The sequence below is a fragment of the Mus pahari genome, chromosome 4, assembly GCF_900095145.1.
Source record: "Mus pahari chromosome 4, PAHARI_EIJ_v1.1, whole genome shotgun sequence".
Classification (NCBI taxonomy): Eukaryota; Metazoa; Chordata; class Mammalia; order Rodentia; family Muridae; genus Mus; species Mus pahari.
The window spans coordinates 132,722,692-132,740,743 of NC_034593.1; the positions used below are offsets into that span (position 1 = coordinate 132,722,692).

Below are 18,052 nucleotides of genomic sequence, written 5' to 3' on the forward strand. Positions count from 1 at the left end.
CCTCTGCCTCTGCCTCTGCCTCTGCCTCTGCCTCTGCCTCTGCCTCTGTCTCCTCTGCCTCCCAAGTGCTGGGATTAAAGGTGTGTGCCACCTTTAAGCTTTAAGGTTAAACTCCTTACGGGTTCTATGTATCCCTCTAACTTTACCGCACTTGCAGTGATTTACCAGCATCTTTCATCTAGATTATAACAGCACTATGCAATCCACCCTCTTTCACTCCGCTCATCCCAGCATTCTCTTTCCAATATCTGGTAAGCAACATGAAGGAAGGGATTATTTACTTTTGCTCCCAGCTTCAGAGTCTTGTCTGTGTTCCTTGATCGCCCTGACTGTGAGCGATCAAGATGATCAAGATTAAGATGAGATAGAACACTGTGGTAGAGAGCATGCCCAAGAGGAGTTCCTCACCTCAAGTGGTCAGGAAGCAGGGCTAGGAATAGACTGGGGCCTGATATCATCTTAATGGCACTTCTGTAGTGATCTGCTAGCCTTGTGTTCTAGTGTCCAGAGTTCCTCAAATAGCATCACCAGCTGAGGATTGTGTGTCCAACTTGAGAGTCTGTGGGGACCTCACATCTTCAAACGGTCTTTGCTTTTGATAGAGTGAAGAGCCAACCTACAGACCCCGAGATTGGGTTTGCTTTTAAGCACATCAGTCTTGACTTCATCCCATGTCTTCAAGCCTACAGTGAGTCTCAGATCTGCTTTTCATCCATATATCAGCTAAATTTTGCAAAATCAACATCCTTTCTGACAGACTCTTGTACTCACAGAATTCTAGCAACTGCAATTTAGCAATTACCCAATCCAATGCTATCATTTTACATATGATGACGCCGAGGCTCGTGATATGACTAGTCACTGAAGAGATTGGAGCCAGAAGCCACTGTGCCTGCTCTGTGCATGTTAGTAACACTGAGAACAGACACAGACAACATCTTGTTTCACTTAGATCCTTTTGGTTGCAAAGGACGGTGCCATAGGCTATCACACGGGGGTCAGAGTTTCAATCCCTGCTGAAACATTAAGGGGAAGGGGGATCATATAGAATCTAAAAATAGGGATGTAATATGATGACCCTTGTAGAGACAGGCTGATGCCAAACACATCTGGGTAGCTTAGCGGCATATTTGTGAATGTTTAATGTACACACTCTCTCTCTCCCTCCTCTCCTCCCTCCCTCCTCTTTTCTTCCTTCCCCTTTTCCCAACCACCCTTCCCCTCCTTCTCCTTATCCCCCCCCATAAATCTACCATTTAAAGTTGCCTTTCTTCTCCTCTGACAGCTTCTCTCAGCATCATCGCCAATCACTCCCAGTTTTCCCTGTTCTTACAGCATCTCACAGTCCCCACTAGGGAGTACATGAATGTTTCAGCATTCTTGTTTTATATGACTAGAAAAGATAGAGTAATTGAAACAGTGACTCTTTATTTAGACAAAATTGTTCATTCTAAGTGATCTCATGGGCTAATGGCTAGCTCGGCATTGCTCTCTCCTGGGTCAAATGCCAACTACGATGGCTGAGGCCAGCTGGGATTGAGCTCATGAAGAACAGGTCATGCTAGGTGGTACTGGCGTTTTCTCAGGCTCTCTGACTGAAGGCTCCCTGAAGGGGGGGGTGGGATGTGCATGCAGGAGATACTGCACTGTTGTAGAATGCATCTGGGAAAGTAGTCCACAGGTACCTGAAACCGGTGCTTCATGCTGTTTTGCTGTGGATGAGGGAGGAAGGAAATGCCAGAGAAAAGCATGACACATGTAGCTATAGACTCAAGCTCACAGAAGGGAAAGTGAGGGACGGAGCACATACGTCCTCAGAGAGATGGTGGCGGGAGAGCCATTCCGACTTCTGCACCTCCTGTCCTGGCTCTTCACTGTTCTTTCCTGTCTCCCAGGCTTTCTTAGATGAGAGTTCTGCCTTACCTCAGAGAGTCACCACCACATGAGTTCTTATCTCTAACCCTAACAGAGGAACCAACCTGGCTTTAATGCCTCATATTTTTAATTAATCTTTGGCTATCTTGAAAAATGGAACATCTTAAAACCAAGTGAAAACACGCACACATTAGGTGCTGTCAGGCACAATACACAAGAATACACAAGTGACTGGTGATGTCTGGACTTTGGAGGTGTCCTTCTTTTCGTTCATCAGTTTGGGCGCAATGACGACAGTGAGGTCTGGTTACATGTGAGTTTGAGGTAGGGACAGATTATGTAGTTAGAAAGATGGCTACTCAGTTCTTGATACATCTATCAAAGCTATTCGATTCTCTGTGCTGTTGATTATGCTATTTAACTTGCTTCTGTTTCCTCATCTATAAAGGTGGGGGTGATACTGATGTCATAGGATTGAGTGACAGCTGACTGGGATTTTGGGAAATGTTGGCTTTAATGCGTAGTGGCTAAGGAAGTTCATTCATCTCCTTTCTGCTCTTCCTTTGTCTGGAGGCTGCTTCCCCACCTCCTTCTTAGAGCCTAATCACAAATGAATTGCCTCCTTCCTCTACCTTTCTACATGCAGACCATAGAAACTAACCTCTAGACTCCTGTTTCTCTGCCTGCTCTTGGGTTCCTGCTTTAGCCTGTGTTTACATTGCTGTAGCAGTGTCTGATACTGGAAAACTTGTAAAGAGAAGAGATTTGTCTCGTCTCTCCTGTTTCTGGAGACCGGAGAGTCCGAGAGCCTGGTGCTGGTGTCTGTGGTGCTGGTGCTTGCCTAGCCTGCAGCAAGGCTGCGTGCTCTTTGGTGCCACTTACAGTGGAGAACAGAAGGATGGAGGGTAGATCCTAAGGCCAGTCCCAAGAGAGACAATTCCCTCCCCAAACAAAACCATCGCCCTTCTTGTGGACTAGCTCGCTTCGCTTCGTAAAGGCACCTCCATCAGCTCTGTTATCCTGGGAGCCAAATTTAACATGACCTGTGGCAAGCCCATCCTGTATTCAAACCATAGCAGTTTCCAAGACAGCTCTATGCATTAGCATTTTTGTTATGCCTCTGACTTTAATGTCCACAGAGCTCCGGAAAGCAGCTACTTCTCTGTAGGCTCATTAGGAAACCAAATCCTTATTCTAGTCTCTAATCTGCTTATCTAAACTTGCCTTCTCTACAGCAACTGATCCGGATTCACTTCATTAGGTTACTGTGAGCCACTAAAAAAATAAATTAAAAAATAAAAACCTGTTGTTTCTTGCAATAGAGATGGGATATGTTGACGTTTATAGCTGGTTGGTTCACATTAGAGTTCTATTTTGCTTCCATATCTATGCGTTTCCTTTGCTATCGAGCCTGGCCTTTAACTCCTAAGCCTGTCTTTCCAGTCCAGTTCGGACATTCGAAAAGGACATTTGAGCAGGGAACATGACTTGGTCAGTAATGTACTAGCTGCCCAAGCCTGAGGATCTGAGTGTAGAGCCTGGGCACCATGTTCAGAAGCCAGGAATGAGGGTGCAGTTCTGTAATACAGCCCTGGGGTGGCAGAAGCAGGAGGATTCCTAGGGCTCGCTGGCCAAAAGCTGAATCAGTAAACTCTCGGCTTTCTGAGAGACCCTGTCTCCAAAAACATGGAGGAAGCTTGAGTAAGAACCGGACATCAACCTATGGTCTGACCACACGTGCGCAAATACTTACAAACAGCACATACATGCATGGGTATGTATGCAGATGTGCATACACATGCCAAGAAGAGGAAAAAAAGAAAGGGATTGTTCTCTTATGTTCACTGAAGTGTCTGGAAATGGAATATCGATTCACTGAGTTTGTATCCATGAGCCTCAAAGTCTTTCCCCTCTTCTTTGTTTCAAGTTCTACTATTCTGTCACAGATCTCTCTAGTGGGGTTAAGTACACCATCTACGTCATAACCTAGGGTGGCACTGAGGGATTAGATTTGTTCGTGTTTCTCTGACCTAGAAAAGACTTCTACAGTTGATTTCCTAGATGGCTTTGTAGAGCCCTTTGGATGAATCTGTGAACAGCCTCTTTCCTTGGTCAGTTCAACAGTGACAGGATTAGAGACAGGGCTGGATGTGGTCCGACTTCTCAGTAATTATAAGCAGATTATGTCTGAAGGCATGTTGTCTCAATATTACTGAGCTAAACAGCCTCAGTATATTTAGCAGATTCTTTGCTAGATTGGAGCCTTTTATAATCGTTATTTTTAGAATTAGATTTTTTTAAAAATACAAATTAAACTTATTCAAATTTAGTAAGAAATAGAAATAATATTGTATTGATTAGAGAACTAGCTAATTAGGGGCTGGGGAGATGGCTTGATGATGGGATGCTTGCTTGCCTGGTGTGTATGAGACTCTGGGTTCAGTGTCCAGTGTTAACAAACAGAGCAAGTAAACATAGAAACAGAAATCCCAAGACTTTAGAACCTACATTTTGTTAGTCAACTGCCTCCTGTGGGTTAACGTTTCATGCCAGATCTCCACTTATTTCCTCGTAGGGTCTCAAAGGACACCCAGGGCTCCCCGGACTCCGCGGCGAACACGTAAGTGTTTTCTGGAATTCTCCAGTCACAAAGGTGGGCGTAAAGGATCTCACTGGAGAGATAATTTTTCTCTTCCACTTCCATTTTTCCTCATAGTTATTCTCATTCTGTTTAGAGTAAAAAGAACACCTTTTAACTGACTAGCTATAGATTATCAGCAAAATTATGACGTAGCACTCTTCTTGCTTTCTCTTTCCCTGCTGTGTTCAGAACAGTGGGTCTTAAGCCTCTGATCCCCAAGTCTCTTTGAGAATTCTGTAATGACTTCAGGTCCTTTCCAAGAAAATATACATATCTATGCGCTCCTCTGACCTTCAACTTTAGAATTCACTCAGTTCTAACTGGATTATAAGACCCTGACCAGCAGCAATTCAAACTGAAATGGTAGATACATTGTTATCCTTATGCATGGGCACACACGCACACATGTACTGTTTAAAAGTCAACATACATTTGCAACTGCTTGGGTTTGGATCATGGTACTTCATTTCTCTCCCATCCGGGGGGAAAAATGACACTGCACCTTGGAAAACATATACTCATGGAGAGTGAGAAGGGAGGAACAGAACTCAGCTAAGGTAACGATGCTGTAACCAATGTCAGTAGAGCCTCAGGAAGCCCTGAAGAAAACTCCACAATAAGAAGTGAGGATGGGTGTCTGAGGGAAATACACAAATAACGAAACAAAGCCAGACTCCTCTGTGACTCATATTAAGCAGGACAGCATTGCTCTTCCAGTCCCTGAGGTGCAGTTTTTCAAGATCACTAATTACCACCCATGGCCAGGAAGGTGGTAACAGATGCAGTAACAGATGCAGGCTTGGCTTCCTGACGCTCAGGCAAGTGCTGAAAGGCATGTGAACATTTACAGGACGGGAGTAAGGGAAGGGTGGTAGGAAATAGCCCCCGGGGAGAAAAAGCATCCCTAGAACTGCCTTGGCGGAAATGTGTTGACTCCAGTGAGGGAGCCCAGTCTGTCAAACATCAGTGACAACTCAGCGTTGTCAGTACTAAATGAATCCTCTCAGTTGCTCAGCTATCCGGTTCTGTTAACTTACATGGTATTGCTCTGAGGGATAATATTACTACTAGCTGGGGAGTCTGGATTCAGTTTTAAAGACTGGAAAATGTGGACTAGAGAGTTCGAATGGTAAAGCTTGCCATGAAGATCTGAGTTTGATTCCTAGAGTGCACATAAGAGACAGAAGGATCCCTGGGCTTCACTGCCCCCACGTCAGGGTCTACTTGGCAAACCTTGGCTCTCAGTGAGAGACTCATAACCAAAAGTAAGATAGATGGCTCCTGAGGAATAGCCCCACGGTGAGCCTCTGGCCTCTGTGTGGACACGTTCACACACACACACACACACACACACACACACACACACACACACACACACACAGATGCTCGTGCACATACACCCTTCATAAAGACCAGAAAAAGAGGAGTCAACATTCGTAGTGGCTTGAGGAACAACTGAAATAATCTTGCATTTCAACTCTGAGAATACTAGATGTGCCAAGGAAAATAATTGATTCATTTCACTTAGAGTATAGCTGTGATCCTAAGATTCATTTCTGGGGGGAAAAAAAATTATCAGTAAATCAGCCAGCAAACACTTGAGAACACAATTATCTCATTTTCATCAGAGCTGGCTGAGCCTGAACTTTTTGCCAAACTGGATTATGATGGACTGCAGCCTGTAGGATACTTAATATTTTACATGTGCTAGTTAATGAAATGCTCAGTAGCATTGGCCTACAGATGCAGCTTCCACTGTAGAAGCTATTCCTGTATCCCGTCCATCTTCTCCACACAATCATCACATGACCCACATTACTCTGTTTTGCTCATAAGAAAACCGAGATTGTGTAGAAAAGGCCTGGACTGACAGTGCTGCAATTCTTAATGAAGTCGCCCAACTAAGCACGGCCGTTTTGACGTCCTTTGCATGAGAAGTGACATCGGGACAGGCTTCCTCATTTCCTGCTGAGAATATATATTTTTAAATCCATTTTTAAGTACAGAGTGAACTCAGCCACAGTGCCTTTGTGCTTCTGGGCTTGTCGCAGTGGATTTTAGAGTGTGGCTGTCCCACAGTGTGCTAGTGACTTGTGGAGAACATGAGGGACGCTCGCTGCTGGCTTTCTTGGTGCTTGTCTGTTAGAGCGGGACTGAGACACAATGGAATTCTTCTGTTTCCTCCCTGCAGCTGGGATGTGTTAGGAACCCATCCTGAATCACTGAATCAGATTCCCCTTGTGTTCCATTGCAGGCTCGCTTTAAAAAACAAAAAACAAAACCGAGTTCAGTTAACCTAATGTAGCTAGGAATGGAATGAGCCAGGCCTGGTGGGTGCTGTTAGTCAGAAAGACAATGACCTATAAATAAAAACTGCCTTTTAAATGTGTCTCAACCCTTCCCAGCCTCATATCCGAACGCAAAGCCTCATGACTCTCGACTTAGGTCTGTGTGTTTTGGACTCGGATGAGACATTAAAGAAGACAGTTGCAGGTAGTCTGGGGCAAAGGTCACTCGCAGGAGGCTTTTCCTAGAGCGTTAACTGCGTACCACACTCACACGAGAGAGCATCTGTGAGTATCAGTCTCTGGAACTAGAATCATTGATTTAAGTCCTAGTGTCCCATGTACTAGCCATGGTCTCCGTGCCACTGGTGACTGAACTATTTTCTCTCTTTTTCTCAACTCTATAACACAGGAGCAATAATATCTGTTTTATAGGGTTTTTTAAAGAGACTAAACAAGGTGATATGAACTTAGTGTCTGGAGCATGCTCAGTGAATGACAGGAATAAAATACCTTACGTAGTTGATATCAATAGGGTAATATTTTATATATACAGTTTTAGAGATGGTTCTCACGTAGGTAAGAATTTTTATTGTGGAAGTCTTAGAAGGCCAATGTTCACTCACTGTCCATTAAACTATCTACCATCATTACTTCTACATATCTTCATTGCTCCGGATGTAAAGTAATATCCACTTACAATATGTAAAGCACAGGTAAAATATGTGCTGTTAAAACAGTCTTAGCGAGGAATAATTGTTGATCAAAGGGGACAGAGAGGGGGATAGGAGAACAAGACTAACACAAGAGGGAGGGACTTTAAATTCTATCCTCCGTTTGCTTTTCCCTGGGTCTGTTGCTTTTCCCTGATCTCTCTGGATTTTTAGGAGTTCTGGGGTTTCAGTATTGAAGTGGAGGTGGTGCTTCTGTGTACCTCAGAAGGAGGCAGACAAAGGGCAGTCTGCTCTCTCTTTACAGGCAGTAAGGTGGAAGTGAGTTCTGTGTCACTGGACTCTAGAAAGCCTCCCACTGTTCTAACACTGTTAGCATATGGTGTTAAATAAGAGCAGGACAGCACACCTTCTTTTAACTGTCCTTCATTTAAGAGTCGTTTAAGACACATAAATCCGAGGAAACAGATGAATGGATAAACGAATGTTGGTGTCTGGAGAGCTGGCTCAGTAACTAAGAGCGCTGGATGCTTTTCCAGAGGACTAAAGTTTAGTTCCAGCACCCACTTGATGGCTCACAACCATCTGTAACTCTAGTTCTAGGATATCTGCTGCCCTCTTCTGATCTCCATGGGCATTGCACGCATGTGGTGCCCAGACAAACACTCATACACATAAACAGCTGGGTAAGTAGATAAAATCTTTAAAACATCAGTGAAAGATGATGCAAAAAATTAATATGTTTTTTACTCATTTTTCCAGCCATTCTGCAGCAGATGTCCTCTCTGATGTCTTTTGAATCTCTATCAGTTTTCTTGGAGCAAAATGTATCTGAAACCAAGAATAGAAAGTGTGTCAATTCCAAGTGAATTCACTGTGTCTACTTTAGCCTGGGTTGCTATGTCAAAATTCCACTGGCCAGATGGCTGATAAACAGCAAAGCTTTATCTCTTCCCATCCTAGAGGTTGGACATCTAAGATGCTCAGTAGGCCAGCCTGGATCGACTCTAAGGAGGGTTGTATTCAGGGCAGCAGTCAGCTGCCTTATCCTGGCAGGATACAAATAGGGCTACCCAGCCTTTGACCTTTCCACGTAAGGGCCATTCATGAGGACTCCACCCATTTAACATAACTACCCCCCAAAAGGCCGTGCTATCCCTTAAACCACCAGGTCTGAGTGTTGGGCTTAGGATTTCAATGTGTGAACTTGGAGGAGAAAAATGAATATTCAGTCCAAGCATCCTCCAGATCTGCTCTGTGAGTCTGAGATAGACCCACGGCATGATAAAGGTATGTGTCCCTCAAGATCTACTTACTCAGCCAGACTCTCTATAAAGCCATGTCTACCTTAGACAGAAACGAGGGGCAGAAGTTTACTGATCCTCCTCCGTGATGAAACACTATTAAGAAATGTAATTGCTCTTCCTGGGAAATAGTTGTCTCGTTGACGTAGCCAGCACTAGACTCTCCCTCCCACCTTTGTTATTAGTGGTCAGTATCACACTTGGGGCCTTTATGTAATGGTTCTATTCATTTTTATTAATACTTTCAGCTTAACTTCTTCTCTTTAAATAACTATTTCAGTATGATACATACCGTGCTATACTCAATAATTTTGTGGAAAGTATTATTATATTTAAGTTTGGGTATTATAGATACCAAATTATGTTTCCTTGGGTGTTCTCTGGGGTTTGCCTATATCTTATTTATTGACTTTTCATTTCAGGGAATTCCAGGACTTGCTGGTAATATTGGCTCACCTGGCTACCCTGGCAGGCAGGTGCAGTGACTATATTTACACTTCTCCTTCACGTCCCTCTTCACATCTGCATGGCATATTCTGATTTTGAGAGCTGTTGTTCAAATGATGAATATGTTAGTTCTCCTTCATGGCGAATTACTTAGACAAACAATCAGACTCAAAGTTGTAAAAATTCTTCAAATACTGTACTGTAGACTGGTTTGTTGGATGTGGAAGCCTGGCTTTCAAATACATTTGATATATTTTTTTTGTGGTGGAATTTTTAAAGTTATGATTGAGGGAGTAGTACCACACTAACTTGACTGAAATGAAATAAGTGTGAGAGTGTCTCCACAACAAGTGTTATTTTAATAACACACTTAGAAAGGCTTGGGAAACCGTTGGCAGTCCTTCACACACCACTATCGTACGCTTGCATGTGACATGAATTGTACAGTTTTGAAAATCTGTTTCAAACATTTTGTATGTATTTCCCTCAAACTTCCTTCCCAATTTCATGTAAACCAATAATAGTTTTTCTTCTTAGACTTTTCATTACTTGATTGTTTCTAAAAGTAATTAGGTAGATGTCGAGCTGTAGATTTATAGCTTTATCATTGAAAAATAGCAAGTGGAAATATGAGAGTTAATCGCTCATTAACAAAAGTGTACCTTAGTGAGTTCCAGGACAGCCAGGGCTATACAGAGAAACCCTGTCTCGAAAAACCAAAAAAAAAAAAAGTGTACCTTAGACTCTTAGAACTGTCTGATGGTATTGTATGTATGGCGTACTGGAACCATTTAGTGAGGGTGTATGTTCTCAGAAAAACAAAGTATGAAAACATATATAACTTGAAGTTTAAAACATATTCATCTCTTTAAAACTTACCAAAATAGATCTTAGAGTAAATTTAGAAGAAGTCTTAACATAAGACTGACAATTTCCCATTGAAAAATAATTTAGAGAAAAATAGTTTGTTGTTCCTGACAACACCTGCCAATTTCTTAATTTAGATTATATATATAATTATATATATATATATATATATATATATATATATATATATATATATATATATATATTGTACATAATGCCTTTTGGGTTCTGAAATTCCAAAAATCTTTGAACATTTGTAATGTTCTTTAGGTAAACTGAGCTCTGAATTTCATAGTCTTAGAAATGATACCTTTGTTGTAGTTTTATCAGTCTAATTGTTAGCTCTTCAGGCATACTGTACCATCCTGACAACGTCTCTTGTTCACACCAGGGTTTAGCTGGACCAGAGGGTAACCCAGGCTCCAAAGGTATCCGAGTAAGTAGCCGATTTTCATCAGTTTGTTAAGTATGCCTGCAAGAAAGTAGAAGGAAAAGATACAAAGTATCTGCCATTCCCACACTTCTTGGGTGTTTTTAGTTTTATGCAAATTTAGGTAGAAAGGAATGCATTTGCCATTTTCCCTTGGTGCACAGGAGCCATGGTCCCATCAAGGCTGTGTCCACATCATTATTATGCTCTTCCCATTCTTAACTTGCTGTTAGTGTTGCTAGGGTGTGCTCTGCTCACAGAGTGCAGCATCATTTACATGTGAACACACCAAAGCCTTGGAAGACATGTTGGAGTGAGGAGGTGCAGAGATGTACAGCAGTTTAAGGTGGAGATGATTGGATGGTGCGAGAACCATCATCATTGTCAGGGGTAAGGACACTTCTGTGAAGAAGGAAGTCAGCTGCACATCAGGGCCATCCCTTTATGCTTCTACACCTTTAAAGGAAAACGAGAGCCATCCTTAGTAAACAAACGAGGGAAAATGGAGTGTGCTACAAATTACAGCCCCATAGCTGTCATTGCTGGGTTTTGGTATGTACACCCTCAGCCTCTGTCTGCTTACCAAGATGAATGTGCTGTGCATCTCTCCCCTCCCCTCACTGAAATGCATGCTTGCCTGTGCTTCTTACAGTCTACCCTATTACATAAGCAGTCTATGTGTTTTCCTGCCCCAGAGCATCAGTGAGAGCAAGGCTTTGACTGTGTCGATTTGCAGTTACTGCCATGCCTTGGGTTGCACTCTCTATTCTTTTGTATCAGTGAGAAAAGACTGATGCGCAATGCTTTGACAGAAAGCAGTAGCTTGAGGAGAAGCTGTTCATTATTTTACATATTTAAATTTAATATTAAGATAAATAACATTTTTAACTACTTCTACTTAGAATTTTGTGGGGTCGGCAGTGAATTGAGACAATATAAAGATTGTTTTCTTGCTTCAAGGGTTTCATCGGTTCTCCTGGCGAGGTGGGACAGCTGGGACCTGAAGGAGAAAGGGTAAGGTTATTTCCTTCAAATATTACATCTGAAGCGTTCTCCTGGTGATCTCATGGGAAACTCATACATCAGGGAAGAATTCTTACTGATTTAGCAATTAAGCATAGGCTAAGAGAAATCACCTGTAAAAATAGTATTTGGCTTCTATAAATTCTAATGAAGTTTTTGTAGGAAATATTATATGACCATATCCACTTAGAATTTTTAAATTTAATTTTTAAAGTACATGCTAAAATATGAAGATATGACTGTGTATAACTATGCCTAGTCCTGATGAATTTCTTCCTCTCTGAGGATCATAAATAACTGTAAGTCAAGGCAATCATATTAAGAAGGGTACTTTAGATATCAATTAATAGATACTCAAACTCAAAGTGGATTGAAATGGGAAAAATTAAGAACAATGATGGGAATAGTACATGATTTACCAAATTGTCTCACACACACACTACTTACTATACAAACACTTCATATAGATTAACTCCTGTAATGCCCACCAAATGCTGTTGTTATTCTCATTATTGAATGAGAGCGTGGGACATAAACAGAGAGAGTGACAGATCCTTGACCATGTGCAGGAAGTGAGAGTGCTAAGAACACGGCCACCATGTTCTGGGTACCCAGCCCGGCGGGTGACTATTACAGTCTACTGCTTCTTACATGACCAGAAACCTAAGGAAAGGCCGGTGACATTTATAAAAGATGGTCTGGAGCAATAAGGGAATCTTTCTCTCTACCTTGCTTTACTGTAATTGGTTCACATAAAATTGGAAGCTGGCAGTTCAAGGATTTGATTAACTGTTTATCTCCAAACAGAGAGAGAGAGGAGACACAGGAAGACAGACATCCTTTCCTGTCTTAGCTATAGAGAATAAGATACTCTTATTCACCTGGTTCCCAGTATTGGTGGCATGTGTACTCTTCACAAAGAACCATCATTACCCGGAAGACAAGGACCCCATTTGAAAGCCTAAATGATACCAGGAATCTTCTCTGGAGAAAGACTTAAATATATTTTTTTAAAGAATATATTGAAGTTAAATGAATCTATTGAAACTTTCCTGGACATGACACTCATATATATTTCACTAATTGATATTTAAGAAAAAGAGCTATGCTAACCAGTGCATTCATTCAATAAATGCTTGCTTTTGCCTTTTCTGTATCCTAGGGCACTCCTGGGGTGCGTGGGAAGAAAGGTCCGAAGGGCAGACAGGTAACTCGCTTCTTTGTCCTTGAGGTCCAGCGAGATCTAGTCTTGTTTGTTTCTCCCTTCTTAAAATGTTCCTGGGTGTCTCTGCCTTTGTGTTTGTTGTGATGCTTTAGCATTGTACCAGACAATACTTGATACGGCAAAGGAAATGTAGGTGAAAATTAACTCTAAGTATGGTACTTCTTAGGTACCTCTTAGCCTTTTGGTGTAGCCCCCAAATGAATAGTGGACTCCCTGGCCAGGAAGTATAATGGCAGAACATACAGGAACAACTGCAAACAGGAATGGAAACAGTTTCACCCTGGACATCTTAAGTTCCACACAGAGATGTCCAGCCTTTTGACATCATAACACAATGTTGTCATCTAAGAAATTCACACTGGAGAACCACAGAAGTAACAAAAAACATTGCAAAAAAAAAAAAAAAAAAAAAAAAAAAAAAAAGTAACGTTTTAAGGAAGCTTGCAATTTTACATTCCTTGAAAGTACCTCAGGATAGATTTTAATGCCCTTAAAGGTAGGAAAAGGGAGGTCTGAAATGTGGAATTGTAGTTAAAAGCAGTAAAACTAAGAATGGAGCATAGATGCAGTTACTATAAATCTAGCAGTTTCTGCTTTTGTCTTCTACTCAAGCTTCTTAGAAAGAGGTCTGATTTTTTTTTCCCCACGATATTCATCCAAAATGTGATTGCTGTTTGAATTTTTTACTTCAATGTGTTGAAAAAAAAAATCCACCAAACTGACAAGAAATGCAAAATAGACCCCACCTTTTGTTTTCCTGCAACTGTAACAAAGCTCAAAGCTAATTTCTCCACAGTTAGAACAGCAGCAAACAGCATCCCACCATCATCATGTAAGGGACCGTGTGTGCTGTGCTAACTTATTACGCTCTATTTCACGTGAATAGGTATCAAAGCTTTTACATGGTAGCCCCTACCTGCACACCCCAGCAGAACTCAGGCTCTGCTTATCATATGTCAAACTTCCAAGCAAACTGTGAGGCTCTGGGTCTGTTCAGGTGGACAGTAGGCCAGGCTCCTCAGCTGACCCAGTCTTCTCTGCTCCAGTCCATGGCTCTCAGTTTTCCCATCTTGTTCCTGTCAACGTTACTAACCAAGAAAATCACTTGCAATAATACATAACTTCTCATGCTTAAAAAAAAAGGCACATTATCTATTAATAATTACTTTACGAGTTCAGAACCTGAGACAAACCAGCAGATGGTGATTGGGAGTGCGGAACAAATCAAGCATTTCTCAATGAGAGACTCTGTCTCCAACAGAATGTGAAGGACCAAGGTTTTCCCTCTGTCCTCCACATGTGTGTTATAGAGGCACACTGGGGCATGTGCACACGAGTAGGTTACAAATAATCATATTACATTTAAGGTTTGAGGGTAAAACAGTCCTAGGCCGTGGCCCTGAGAAAACAAAACTGAAAGCCTTAGGGAGGTCTGTTTTTCTAACTATAGAAGAGGATGCCCCAGCCCCATCTTTTTTCTCATAGAACTTTCTGTTGGAGGAGTCTATTTAAAGTAAGCTATGTTTTGGCTTCTAACCCCAGTGTTAAGAGTTGTGTATAAGTTCTCTGCTCAGCATCTGTTATTAGTGTCTATGTTTAGCCACGGCAACTTTAAACACACGTAGAGCCCACTATCATCTCAGAAGCATACGCCTTCTGGAAAAGTCAGAGACAGTATTTTCTTTGCTTCAGGGGGGGAAAAATGCAGTTCATTGGGTCATAAAGGAAACGCTGGTGTATTTTGATAGATGGCCATTAATTTTCCAATGATTTCTTCCTTGTCCAGGAAAATGATACCTATTTTCTGGTTTCTATTTATAGAGCTGTCTATTGCAACTATATTTGGCTAACTACTATATGAGGAATGTGTAGAAAGTTCCAGATTCCAGGACTTTGAGTTTGCCTCACCCATGAGGTTGGGAAGAGACACCCACTGCTCATTTGGAAAACCCCAAACAAGCTTGACTTCACAGGGGCGTGTCACGCACAGGTGGCAAGTCAGCTGGGGGATTATGTTCAGGGCTGATAGTAGATAGCAAATGTAGGCAGCCTCGTAGGTCACCAAAATAAGAAGCATACAGTGATGTGTGGCGTTAGGTCTAGTGTTTGCAGCTATGCTTTCTTTGAGGGAAGACAGTGAGTGTAGTTAACAGGTGCTGTGTTCCAAATATTTTTGAGATGAGGGGAAGGGGTTCTCAGAGTAGGAGCATGTGGTGATGACCATTCTTCAAGAACAAGACTCTGAGAATGGAGGCATGGTCTAACAAAGCCTGCCTGGAGTGATTCAGAGCCCTACTAACGTCTGTCATCGGCTCAGCTGAGATGCCAGGCTTCACCTGGGACTCTCCGGTCAAGCTGTCCTAGCTGTGACGACAGAGAGGACATCACAGAGCCTGGTACACCCCAGCCTTGACTGTGTCCTTCCTGAAGGATTTTTAAATGCTAGAAATAGATTTGTGTGTGTAGGATGCACAGAAGTAAAATCTAGGCTGTACTTCATCTGTCTAACTCTAGAGAAATAATTCTGGTCTCCTCCCACTTCTTAGAAAGATATATCTCTCCATATACTGGTATATCAACTTAGTGTATCTTATCTATAAAATTTATTATTACTATCTTTTTATCATTACTGCATTAGTGATAATTTTTATTTAGTCTACTTCAGGCTGAATACATTTTTAAATCTTATGCTAGAATTTAAAAAGTGTATTACACAGAAGTATTTATATTGCCTTTCTTTTTAAATTCTGTAATGTGTAGTCATACCAACTTTTCTTATTCTATATGTACTATTTTTTATTTCTTTGTAGAACTAGGAAAACAATCCTCTTTTTTTCATTGCTTACACAGATCTGAACACACTACAGGTATCTGTGAGTGATCTCAAACATTAGCACCATCTATATATTCAAGCAGAAGTGACATTTTATGTTTGAACATCTTCATGCTTGGTAGCCACATCAGTGTTAGACTCGAGAAGTAGGGAAACATCCTCTGAGCTTTAGGAGGCTCTGCAGGTCGTAAACAAATGCAAGGAGTGTGCAGAAAAAGCAGGTGGGTGACATGTCATTCAGGATTTGGTGCCTAGCTCTACCATAGCGTACCCTGTAATTTTAGACACCACTATCGCTACAGTGTATTAGTTATTCAATGCTATATAAAAATGACTCCAAGTAGGTGATCTTAAACTACACAATAATAATAAACATATATTATTATAGTTTTTTTGAGTTGAAAACTTGATAGTGGCTTATTTGAGCAGTCTAATTCATGAGCCTAAGATTAAGACTTGGGTAGGTGTTATAGTCATCTAAAGGCGTCACTGGGCTGACAGGATCTAACTTTAAGGTAGTTTGCTACTGGCTGGCTGGGTCGATGCTAGTTGGTAGTGGAAGATCTATCTTCCATATAGTTATGTGAGGGTCTTCAGAACATGAGTCCATCTTCTCCAGAGATGAGAGACAATGTGTACAAAGTACAGAGGCTGCAGCATCTTTTAGCTCCATAAATCATGCAACTGCCATGTCTGTTTTCTACGGGTCAGAAACAGCCATGATTTAACATGGAAGGGAGAGAACAGGAGTAGTAATTATCCAGGCACATTGAGGCCTTAACACTGAGGCTACCTGTCACAGCTTAATATTGTGTGGTCCCCAGAGACATTCTGAGCATGTCTTCTATGAAAGCCTGAAAGTGACACTAATGTTGGAGACAGATATGACATAAAATTAGGACAAGGATTTGGTCATGCAGTAGAAACACTAGGTAAGAGGAATGTTAAGTGTAAGTGTGTGTGTGCGCGCCTGTGTGTGCATGCGTGCGTGAGTGTATGTGTGTGCACACGTGTGTGTGTGTGTGTGTGTTTGTGCGCGCGCGTGTGTGTGCGTGCGAGTGTGTGTGCATGTGCGCACGTGTGTGTGTGCAAGCGTGCGTGTGTGTGTATGTGTGTGTGTGTGTGTGTGTGTGTGTATAACTGAATGTAGTAGACTTTCGCACTTTGCAGTTGTGATTCTTAATAATTCAAAGCTCCTGTTGACCAGTTCCCATATGTACTCTTACTTATGATCCCAGGGGTCATAAAATTCATGTGCTGGTAGCAATAGAGGTACTTGCAGAATCACAAGTACTTAGTATCAAGCAACACCTGATATTTTTAAGTCTAGACTTGCATATGCATTAGATGCAAATTTTCTTAAAAATGACAAACACTCTTTTCATTGGAAAATGGAAATTGAGCTGTTAGAATGATAAAGTTTTAAAAAATACAAAAATTTCATCAGATTTAGGGAAAACTGTTAAGTAGAAAACTTTAACCTGCTTGATGCTAATGTTCATTGACTTGAACTTAATAAAACAGCAGCCGTTGTCTTCAAGCTAGTGGCAGGCTTAAGAGACAAGCAGTGGTGGGTATATTCCCTGACGGTTACCATCGCAAAAACTATGTGAGCAAGGCTTTGTGATTCTCCACTTAAAGATTAAATTGGCAATTTTATCAGTTTCCTGATTTTTTTTTCTGCTGCTGCAAAACAAGTACTACAAGTATAGCAGATTGAGATTCGTGTCAGGAGTCCAGGCGCTGCTTAACGGAGACTTGTGCTCACGCCACCAAGTAGTGTTCAGGACGCCACGGGGCTTCATTACGGGGGTCTGAGTGGCGCAGTCTATAGCCAAGTTCATTCAGGTTCTGGGAGGAAGTTACTCTCTGAAGTTGGAGACTTGAGGGTGCTGAGTTCCTATCAGCTTTGGGTCAGCTCCCAGCGGGTCCCATAGCCTATCAGCTTCTAGACATCAGCCATAGCTCTTTGCCATGTAAGATTGTCACTGGAGCTAAAACCATCAATATTCCTGGCCAGGAATATCTCTTGATTTTCATGGTTCTAAGAATTTTAGACAGATTTTTGTAGTGTGATTTTGGCAGCCTATCTGTCACTTGTCACCATATACTATTTGTTCAGTGAAGCAAGTCACACATGTTAGTCACAGTTAAAGGGATGCGTAGTGTTTCATGAAAACATGAAAAGACATATCCACTTAGTAGTGATTATTTTTAACTGATGATGTATCTGTGAACATATATGTAGAGTAAGAGGTAACAAAATCCATTCTTTCTATCTAGAATAGGGAATGTTTACATTCAAATAGCAAACCTGAAAATCAGAAACTAGATACCAGTCATTTCAACTAAACTGCTTAAGGGGTAAAGTCAGGTGCAGTGACTAGCATTTACATATGTTGGACAGTAACCAGAAGTAAACAGGAAAGGGTGTGTGTGTGTGTGTGTGTG

The 18,052-nt window shown here is 41.6% G+C and overlaps 1 protein-coding gene across 1 annotated transcript in view; it reads left to right on the forward strand.

Moving 5' to 3' along the window:
- Col24a1 (collagen type XXIV alpha 1 chain) overlaps positions 1-18,052 on the forward strand; it is a 256,021-nt gene that overhangs the window by 38,748 nt on the left and 199,221 nt on the right. The window contains exons 8-12 of the mRNA XM_021196980.2: positions 4,451-4,495; positions 9,199-9,252; positions 10,482-10,526; positions 11,481-11,534; positions 12,706-12,750. Of these exons, the coding sequence (XP_021052639.1) occupies positions 4,451-4,495; positions 9,199-9,252; positions 10,482-10,526; positions 11,481-11,534; positions 12,706-12,750 (243 nt within the window). The remainder of the gene's footprint in view (positions 1-4,450; positions 4,496-9,198; positions 9,253-10,481; positions 10,527-11,480; positions 11,535-12,705; positions 12,751-18,052) is intronic.